The sequence below is a fragment of the Brienomyrus brachyistius genome, chromosome 13 (assembly GCF_023856365.1).
Source record: "Brienomyrus brachyistius isolate T26 chromosome 13, BBRACH_0.4, whole genome shotgun sequence".
NCBI classification, from domain to species: Eukaryota; Metazoa; Chordata; class Actinopteri; order Osteoglossiformes; family Mormyridae; genus Brienomyrus; species Brienomyrus brachyistius.
In genome coordinates, this window is record NC_064545.1 from 9,507,594 (window position 1) to 9,518,448 (window position 10,855).

General features: G+C 46.2%; 1 protein-coding gene across 1 annotated transcript; it reads left to right on the forward strand.

Annotated features, from left to right (window-relative positions):
- Positions 1-315: 315 nt before the first annotated feature.
- LOC125706604 (circadian-associated transcriptional repressor) lies at positions 316-10,576 on the forward strand. The gene is made up of 6 exons (XM_048973352.1): positions 316-456; positions 3,597-4,035; positions 4,365-4,440; positions 5,376-5,454; positions 5,914-6,037; positions 8,582-10,576. Exons 2-6 carry the CDS (start codon positions 3,637-3,639, stop codon positions 8,945-8,947), a joined length of 1,044 nt encoding a protein of 347 aa, XP_048829309.1. The 5' UTR covers positions 316-456; positions 3,597-3,636; the 3' UTR covers positions 8,948-10,576.
- Positions 10,577-10,855: the final 279 nt, after the last annotated feature.

A 10,855-nucleotide genomic window follows, 5' to 3' on the forward strand; every position in this document is an offset into this window, starting at 1 on the left:
ACAATGCCAGTCTGTGATACCAAATACGTTGCGTTTTGTGTAACTCCTTATCTTATAAAAGTAACGAAGTGAATTGGACCTCCAATTCGCAGTGGCAGACTTGCAGCCAACCAGCTGCAGTTGAAACGGTTGCACAACGAAGCTTCTTGGAACGAAGCCACTCCTTCCATCCACGTGCTTTTCTAATTTGCATAATATTTACATATACATGACCGTCCGCCCAATCACACTCAGTCATGAATGCCATTTGTCAGATTCGTACCTTAAGATAGCGAATCGGAAGGCAACATGGGATTGTGCCCGCCCTCCCAGACACGTTGCCCTGGGAGAAGTGACACGGGTGCTCCAAAACTGGGCTACATCACCGAAACGGCCGCGCCGGTCATGATCAGTGTTTTACCCGAGAGCCCTGTGTTTTTGCGCTGAACAAAGGGAAGTGCGATTCACTCACTTCTGGTAAGGAATGACACCATTGCCCTCTCATCCGCATTTTTTTTCATCCGCAGCGCAGATTTGCTGTAGACACTTGTATTTAATAGGAAGAAAGCAGTCGGGGTTCATCTTATGTAACATTATTCTTATTTTAAATTCGGAGACTCGTTTTGACTTGACCCGGGATCTTCTCCTAAAGCAACCGTGGCGAATCAAGAAAAAAGCAGTACAGCAACGTGTTTATTGGTTTTATATGCCGTAATGTGTATAAGATCGTGTTGGGTACATGTTGAGAGGAATGTTGATCCAGTTGTCTCGGAATTCTATTATAATATATCTGATTGGGTTCAAGTTTCTGTGACCAACACGGCGTCTGTCCTTCCGCAAACACTGGACTACATTTGGGGACGCATTGCATTTATTCTTTGCGCGTTTAATATGGATATTGACCGAAGTCATAACTTTCTTTGTTCTACTCATTCAAAATGTTTGCATCCTTTGTACGTTTTAGGGGATGTGGAGGAATCTGTCTAGGGCCTCATCCTCATTACTATTTAGTGTAGGTGTAAATCCCGTCATCATGACAAAATTAGCAAGTTGCACCGAATATCTTCAATCGTGCTTGTGTCTTTTGAAAATTATTAGTATTGTTGTTGTTTCATTAATGTAAAATTTCGTTGATGCTGATAACAGTAATATTATCTACGATTTTTTTTATGTAGTACACTTATTAAAACCATGAACATTACATGTTTGTGTCTTTTGAGTTTTTATTATAAATGTATTGCATTATTGCATGGGTATTATTGCGCGTGTAGGTATACTTGGTTTGGTGTTTGGGCCATCTGTTGAAAATCAGGCCTTTTGGCATATTTGCAGATCTGCGACCCATTCTGATTGTAGCTATTTCAACTCGTCTGACGGTTTCCCTTAATTAAAGCATTTTATTATTCATATTTAAAAGACGTTTAAAATATTTAGTTAAAATGAAATATAAAAATCAACGATACAATACTCTTCACGTTAAAATATTTATGTACTAATTTTATGCATATTCTTTGAATGGGAATTAGTATCATTTAAGGCCTAGTAATTACGTCACTGTTTTATTTTAGTAACCCCTTTCCTTTACTTGTTACCTTGTGGATAAAGCGCTTATAGATGTTCATTCAACCGTCGTTACTATTAAATAATATTACCCGAGGATTGGCCAAAATCCCATGCAATCTGTAAACGTCACTAGGGCAATGAAGGAAACCGATGAAAACTGCATTTGTTGCATTGCAGGTTATTTTCATAAAGACGTTTGATATTAAACCTTTATTGTGACCATCGATGAAATGGAAGCAATTAAGAACTTTAGAAATCGACAGGGAAAAGGATGTCTATACATCTAAGTGAATATTAAACACAAATGCATGTTGAACTGCATTGTGGAGATTCCACAAAGCAATTGTTTGACAACCTCCAGTTAAAACGTTTCAGCAGTGAGAAGACTTTCTGCTGGATTAGTGTACAGTAAGTTAAATCGAGGGTTGCGTTTGTAACTCCGTTACATTGCACATTAATAAGTGCTTGTGCGCCCTCTAGAGGATTCGAGGATTCTGATCAACACAGTTTGCACTTCAGTACGTGCAAATTTCACTTTGCACGTACTGAAGAAGAGGATGCGACGAAGGTAACACGTTGGTTTGGACGAACGAAATTACATTTATATCTGCGGTATGTTTAGATATTCTGAAACATACCTACCTGTTACTTACAAATGCATTTATCATATGTAGCATATAAGAGCCGAGTAGTTCATTAGGTGGCACTGTTGTCTCGTGCACCAAGTTTTGAGGGATTCAAATCCCTCCCCGGCCGCGTATGTGGAGTTGAGTCCGTTCCTGTCAGGTATTTCAGTTTCTTTCTGTCGTCCAAAGACACCTAATTAGATTAACTAACCTCTCTCAATTACGTGGAATATGAGAGTGTAATTGCCCTCTCATTGTTCTAAGGCGATCACAAACTGCATTTCACAGGAAATGCGTTTGTGAGTATTAAGTCATTGCTATAATTAGAATAAGCAGTATGGGTATAGGTATAAAGTGCTGATGGAGTATGCCTTGTGAATTGCTGATTTGATGTGGTATTCAGCTCTTCATTATCCTCGAGCAAATGTCCAGTCAGATTCCTTCTGAGTGAGACCTTGTGCAATAAAAACTGATTCTGAATTGTAGTCAATGTATAGGAGACTCAATATACACTCTTCCCAGTTGTGTACTGCATCATTTTGGCTCATGTAAATGGCAAGTCGCAGCACATTCACTTAGATCTTTGCACGTTTCACCAACAGTAGGTTTTAAAAAAAAAAAAAACTATGAAATGTAAATTCTGTCATGCTGATGTCAAGCAGTTTAGGAGATGCTCAGCTTCTCAAAACGGAAGTTGGATCAAGTGATCTGTATTTCTGGCCGACACCCAGCAAAACGGTATCGTAGAGAATATCAGTATTCAGTATGAAGTATTTCTTGCACACATGTGACTATCTGATCCACTCTGTCATTTATAGATACATCAGTTTTTGAAAATGTCTGTAAGAGTTATTTGAGTAGATAGAGATGAACTTATTTATGTGCTGGGAATGAAACAATTGATTGTCTCTCAGACATAAGTACCTCTAATATAGCTATTGCATTCATTATGTTTGTTGACATAAACATTTAGGGTTATTTTTATGCACTAAAATGTGCACCACCTTCCCAAATCCTACAATACTGAGCCAGGACTGCAGCTCAGCGGGGAGTGAATTATGAGTTTCACAGATAGCAAAGCGAGATATGGATAACCTCATAAATGAAAGCCAAAGTGTCACTCCCGATAACTGCAATTTTATGGATGTTTAACGTTTTCCAATTCAGTTTCCTCTTAACAATCAAGCTGTTTATCAGTCCTCCCAGCCTTTAGAATTACATTTCAACAATATCTTCTAGTGAATGGGGGGGAAAATTGATTTTTCTTCCCAGTCCATTGTTTGTTTCTTTCAATTGTCATGATCATGATGTTACAGTGAAGACCTGAAGTTTGCACATTCTCTACCCTGTCTGTCAACGATCTTAGCTGATAAAGATCATAGCTTCTCAGTGGAATACTGGCTGCTGACAAATGGTTTACTTGTACAGGTCAGTGATGGTCACCAAAAGTTAGAAGCTGAAGCAAAAGATGTCGACTTCAGATTCTGACTGTTCCATTGACTGGCTGGCCAGTGACGAGGATGAGGATAAAGGTGCTGGCAGATCTTCGCTTCCCCTTCCAGAGTCAGGGGGCTGTTGTGGGGCACACAACTTCAACCTTCGGCACGCGTCCGAAGGCAACTGCGACGCGGAAGGGAGCCCTCGCTGTGACTCGCCCTCCAGCCACGCTGACTCCTTCCCAGTACGTGATTCACTGTCCCTGCCACACCAGGAGAAGCACCACTCCCTTTCCCCAAAGCGTCCAGAAAAGCCGTCGGGTATCCAGCCTCAGCTGGCGCGTAAGAGGCCCCGGAGCGGTGACGCGCTGGAGCCGGGGTACCGCAAACCCCCTAACGGGACAGAAAGAGATGAGCTGTTTGCAGACAAGGTACGTCTCGCTATTGAACAGGACTCTCACCCTATGGGAACCGCATCTAGGTCTAGCAGAATCAAAATCTCCTCAAAGCCTCCCTCTTCTCATCCTTCTATCCCCTTGAGTTTAACATGCATCCAGTACCCCCCCCCCCACCTACAGCAGAAGATGAAGATGAATATGTATAAGGACTGTAGCCTTGAGGATGAAAAGGAGAGTACTTGTTATTTCTGTGCTCATTAAGCATTCATTCTACCAGCGTGATTAAAAGAGTTATACAAAGAGATCAAAATGTCATTGTGAAATCATGATGAAGTCATTGAAACAGACTCCTGGTTTTACAGTGCAGGGACCTGCACTGCTTCATTCGCCCGCTGTCTTCGATCCTGAATTCTCTGCGATCTGGAAGATACAGGCAACGTAAGTGATTCATCCATTTTTCCTGGCTAGTTAAGCTGCGATCCAGCTCTCACTCTTACTTCCCCCGCCTCCCGCCCTGCCCCTCCTCCCCTTAATATTCCACCACGCAGACGTCAATGATCTCAGGGCCTCCTTTATGTGCTGAACGCAGTGTCTAACAAAAGAGCACCCCAGATAACGTGAGTGAGGGGTCAACGAGGTGCCATCAGCTGCGATTTCAGAGCAGTGGGCTAATGCACGGCGTTTGACGCGACGCTGTATAATAACTAGCAGTGTTCGCTTCATCTTAATTGTTATTGTTGCACAGAAAATAGATGAGTGTTCTGTTGGTGTATTCGAGAAAAACTTACAGAAATTCATTCAAGTCCCTGAGCACTGTCTAACTGGTGTAAGCTATTTAAATGTTTATTCATACTGTCGAGTTGTAAGGGTTTCCTCCTACATGGGTTTCCTCCTATTTGACTATCCCTGCCGGCCCCTGGAGGTTGGGCTCCCCCTTTGAGTCTGGTCCCTCCCAAGGTTTCTTCCTTCTTGGGAGATTTTCCTTGCCACTGTCGCCTTTGGCTTATTCACTGGGGGCTTTGGGTGAGGATACTGTAAAGCGCTTTGAGACGATGTTATGTCGTGATACTGCGCTATGCAAAAATACATTTATTGTTGTAAGAAGCGGTGTTCCTGGTACCCTACATATTGTACCCAACCTATTGTCTAGAATAGCTTTCCATACCAGTGACCAGACCAAGTAAATGAAAGGAAATTCTAGGAGAGAGTTCAGTCTGGGACTGGACTCGCGTCAAAACACTGCATGGTGACTGAATGACATTTTGAGTATTTTAGTCCTTCTGGGAACCTATCTGGCTAATTGTCTTGACCACATAGAGCGGAATCAATGGGAGTGCAAAATTGCCATCGTTAAATTCATTCCTCCTTTGTAGGTCTCAGCAGTTTCCAGGAGAGCACTGCCATAGACAGACTCCAGAGGATAATGGGGATTCTACAGAACCCAGGAATGGGGTAAATATTATGTTCTCCTTCATCCATCACCTCCCTCTGCCAGCATCGTGAGTCATTTTAAGGATTATTGCTTGGATAGGTAGCTCCTCTGCTGCTGTTGGTTTGAGTGATTGTTGCTTCCTCACTCCCCATGTCGGATGATGCATCACAACACGCACTAGTGGAGTCAAGCCAAGGTTCAGACAGACTGAGGTAATCAGTGCAGATGTTGCATAGAGTGGAGGGTGTTACAGTGGTCTTCGCAAACATGTACTAACCTCTGGGAGTCTACGTTCATTCTTTCAGTTCTTATCATTGACACGAGACCATCAGAATAGTCAGTATCAAAAAAGCAACGTGTTGTAGTTGAGTTTTTTTGCTTGCATTTATTTTGGAAAAATGGGAGGTTCTGATTTCCAGTTTTGGTTTTGTTGAAAAAAAAAACGAAATGTTTGAAATATTCTTTTTTTTTTCCCTCAGCGAACGTTACATCAACATCCTACTGAAAGTGGAGGAATTACTTAAGACCTGGTTCCCCAACATAAAACCTGGAAATGATGCCTTTGACCGACCTGAGCACACCTGTCTTCGGAAGAAGCAGAAGGTACCTGTGCATTATGTTGGGTGTTTCTGGGCTGTCATGCTGCACTTAAATAACAGGACATGGAAAATGGGAGCGAACAGGAACCTCTGATTGTGTTCGCAGAAGTGACCAAGTTCATTGAGGGTTTGAGACGACTGAATTTTTTTTGAGCAGCCTCTTCGGGGGGGGGGGGGGGGGGGGGAGTCTAGCAAATACTTAATTCTGTTTTGTTAAATTGCTCCTGTTCTGTGTGTGTGAGGAGTTTGTATGTTCTCCCTTTGTTACATGGGTTTCCTCCATGTAACTTGCCTCTAAATTGCCCATTACTGCGTGCAGCCTTAGACAGACTCATATCCACTAATGTCGTGCCATATTACCAGACAATGACACAATAATGATTTAAATTCATCCATCCATATTCCATGCTGTTTATCCAGGACAAAGTCACAGGGGGTTGGGGAATATACAGGGTGGGATGTCAGTCCATTGCAGAGCCTGTAGAAACACATTATGTGCAATTCACCCAACTGCATGGCTTTCAGCCGAGGGGGGAACACAGAGTAACAAAGAGTACTCCACACGGAGAGACTCGGGGGTGTGACTCCACACGGAGAGACTCGGGGGTGTGACTCCACACGGAGTGACTCGGGGGTGTGACTCCACACGGAGAGACTCGGGGGTGTGACTCCACACGGAGTGACTCGGGGGTGTGACTCCACACGGAGTGACTCGGGGGTGTGACTCCACACGGAGAGACTCGGGGGTGTGACTCCACACGGAGTGACTCGGGGGTGTGACTCCACACGGAGAGACTCGGGGGTGTGACTCCACACGGAGTGACTCGGGGGTGTGACTCCACACGGAGAGACTCGGGGGTGTGACTCCACACGGAGTGACTCGGGGGTGTGACTCCACACGGAGTGACTCGGGGGTGTGACTCCACACGGAGAGACTCGGGGGTGTGACTCCACACGGAGTGACTCGGGGGTGTGACTCCACACGGAGAGACTCGGGGGTGTGACTCCACACGGAGTGACTCGGGGGTGTGACTCCACACGGAGAGACTCGGGGGTGTGACTCCACACGGAGTGACTCGGGGGTGTGACTCCACACGGAGAGACTCGGGGGTGTGACTCCACACGGAGTGACTCGGGGGTGTGACTCCACACGGAGAGACTCGGGGGTGTGACTCCACACGGAGTGACTCGGGGGTGTGACTCCACACGGAGAGACTCGGGGGTGTGACTCCACACGGAGTGACTCGGGGGTGTGACTCCACACGGAGTGACTCGGGGGTGTGACTCCACACGGAGAGACTCGGGGGTGTGACTCCACACGGAGAGACTCGGGGGTGTGACTCCACACGGAGTGACTCGGGGGTGTGACTCCACACGGAGTGACTCGGGGGTGTGACTCCACACGGAGTGACTCGGGGGTGTGACTCCACACGGAGAGACTCGGGGGTGTGACTCCACACGGAGTGACTCGGGGGTGTGACTCCACACGGAGTGACTCGGGGGTGTGACTCCACACGGAGAGACTCGGGGGTGTGACTCCACACGGAGTGACTCGGGGGTGTGACTCCACACGGAGTGACTCGGGGGTGTGACTCCACACGGAGAGACTCGGGGGTGTGACTCCACACGGAGTGACTCGGGGGTGTGACTCCACACGGAGAGACTCGGGGGTGTGACTCCACACGGAGAGACTCGGGGGTGTGACTCCACACGGAGTGACTCGGGGGTGTGACTCCACACGGAGTGACTCGGGGGTGTGACTCCACACGGAGAGACTCGGGGGTGTGACTCCACACGGAGTGACTCGGGGGTGTGACTCCACACGGAGAGACTCGGGGGTGTGACTCCACACGGAGTGACTCGGGGGTGTGACTCCACACGGAGAGACTCGGGGGTGTGACTCCACACGGAGTGACTCGGGGGTGTGACTCCACACGGAGTGACTCGGGGGTGTGACTCCACACGGAGTGACTCGGGGGTGTGACTCCACACGGAGAGACTCGGGGGTGTGACTCCACACGGAGTGACTCGGGGGTGTGACTCCACACGGAGAGACTCGGGGGTGTGACTCCACACGGAGTGACTCGGGGGTGTGACTCCACACGGAGTGACTCGGGGGTGTGACTCCACACGGAGAGACTCGGGGGTGTGACTCCACACGGAGAGACTCGGGGGTGTGACTCCACACGGAGTGACTCGGGGGTGTGACTCCACACGGAGTGACTCGGGGGTGTGACTCCACACGGAGTGACTCGGGGGTGTGACTCCACACGGAGTGACTCGGGGGTGTGACTCCACACGGAGTGACTCGGGGGTGATGACTCCACACGGAGTGACTCGGGGGTGATGACTCCACACGGAATGACAGGTCGACATAGCAGAGGGTAGGGTCCAAACCAAACTATGGCAGTTTCAGGATACAGTGCTACTCCCTCAGCGGGTCAGCTTGCAGCATGCTGATGTTTGGTCTAATTCTCTAGCTTCTTAAGAAGAATCCCAATTTAAAACAATGAGGAAGAATATTAAACTCTGTTTTGATCTTGTACAGCTTGTCTCGACCATCACTGCCGTCAGTACCGCAGCGGCTCACTCCGCCTGTCAGGCTCTGAGCGTCCCACATACTGTGGCGAACCCCTACTCTGCCACCAGCTTGAAATGGCTCCACGTGTCTCCCATTTGCTCCCCTGGCCCAGAGCTGGGCCTCATGGGGCTACACGAGCGGCTGCCACGGCGGGACGATGATGCCACGCAGGACAACGCCGTCTCCTCCAGCAGCGACGCCAGGAGAGAGCCGCCAGGCGGCCGGCCGCCCCAGGGCAAGATCAACGCGCCGTGCTTGGAGAGACTGCTGAAATCCACAGAGAGCATCATCACGAGCAAAGACGCCGGAGGCCCGAAGAGCAGCAGCTGCTAGCACACAGAGAAGGCGGGAGTCTACGTGCCGACCAAAACGCTTCCAGTCTGTGGGACGCGCCGGATGAAGGAGGACGGGAGAGAGATCACTATGCACGAAGGCGCTGGTGAAAATGACAGACACTGAAGCTGATCCTGTCTTCAAAGTGCACATCTGGAACCCTTTAATATATATATTTTTTTCATATACACTCTCATTGTGCTCAAGACCATCTTGACGAGGATGAGAGGACTGCACGAGCCAATTTCCCAGCCTGGCTGCATGACTGCTAGCTGCATCGCTGCATGCAGATGGGAGCCTCTTAAATATAGGAGGATGAGCCTCATTATCTGTGACCAGGAAAAGGGAATCGTGAGCATGTAGTAGGAATGACTGGATCATTGGAGCACTTCTCTGATGTGTCCATAATATTCATATAAATGTGATGTATGGAACTTTTTTTTAATTCATACCGAAACTGCGGAGTGCCATGACTGTTACTTCATCGATACACCGCTACTTAAGATTCGGATGCAACGCTTCTACCTCAGATTGACAAGGTGCCTCACAAGTACCAGTAGCAAACACCCGGTCATTGACTCGTTGGGTCTGAAAGTCCCAACGAACCCAGGTGATGGACCTTCCATTGTCGTGGATGAAATATCTCCTTACCAAGTGTATTTAAAAAGATGGTCAGTAGATTACACCCATGCCTCGGTTGAAAATAAATGTTATGGATACGATAAGGCTGCCATTTTGTGTACCACGAAAATGATTACATTCTTATTAATCGCTGTTTGTGGGCATGTGTCATAACACCAATTCTGTCTGACAGAACTAGGCTTACTGAGCTAGACGAGATGGTATATCACTTAGTGTAAATATGTGAACAATGTTCCAGGTTGTTAATTTACCCAACAAAAGTGGCCTTCAGAGTGTGATATTTTTTACTTTGAGAATAAATGTTGTTTTGTTTTGGCGTACAAAGTGTTTCCTCTCTGTCTGCTGTCTGTTGGTCTACTTTATGTCAGCAGTCCCTCTCAGCAACCTTACATGGAATTAAATAGGAAATAATGTCGTCTAATTCTATGGAAAATTTGGAATGCATTTATGTAACAGAACTTAGCCTATAAACCCATAAATGTTTTTTTTTTCTCCCCAAGATACACTCTCGGAAAAAACGGATACAAACTAAAAACCTTTGCTTGTCACTGGGGCTGTATGTACTCTCAAGGGTCTGCCAATTGTCCCCTTAGCTGTATGTAATTGTACCTTTAAACGTACTGAAATGGACTCTGAGGATGGTACATGTTGTTTGTAGTTTTGGAATGTTCCCCAGAGTCCATTTCTGTACCTTAAAAGGTACAAGTACAAGGGTACAAAGGGTTACCCTTTTTCTGAGAGTGTAGTGAATAACATAATTCATAATACATGTATTTTAATACGCCATTAAACACAATAAAAGAAGCATTATTTTCAGGTAAATATATTTTATTCATATTGTTTCCGTGTATTTTTGTAGTGATTCAAATCGAATGTAATAGTAGAACAGATCAGCAAAATCATTTCCCTTTAGTATTTTTTGACGTTATGGTGACATTATGTTGGCTATCCCCCACTTACAAAAGTAATAAAATATTTCTAATAATACAGGATTCACGTTTTACTGTTAAAAGCCAAGACAGCCTTCACCACTTGCACTGTGTGCTAGATAAAATTCTTTGAACTGCGTCAAATCACCCAATACATGTCATTTCCAATGAGAGTATCTCCGGTGATCTCAAACGACAATGTTACGGCGTATTCTGTTCCTTTCATGTTGCATATTTCATGGAATCGATCGTGTTAATTTAACCTTCGTTTATGCACTCCTCAGACCTGAATTTTGCATTAACATTAAATGTTTACTTAGATGCCAAATATAGTGAC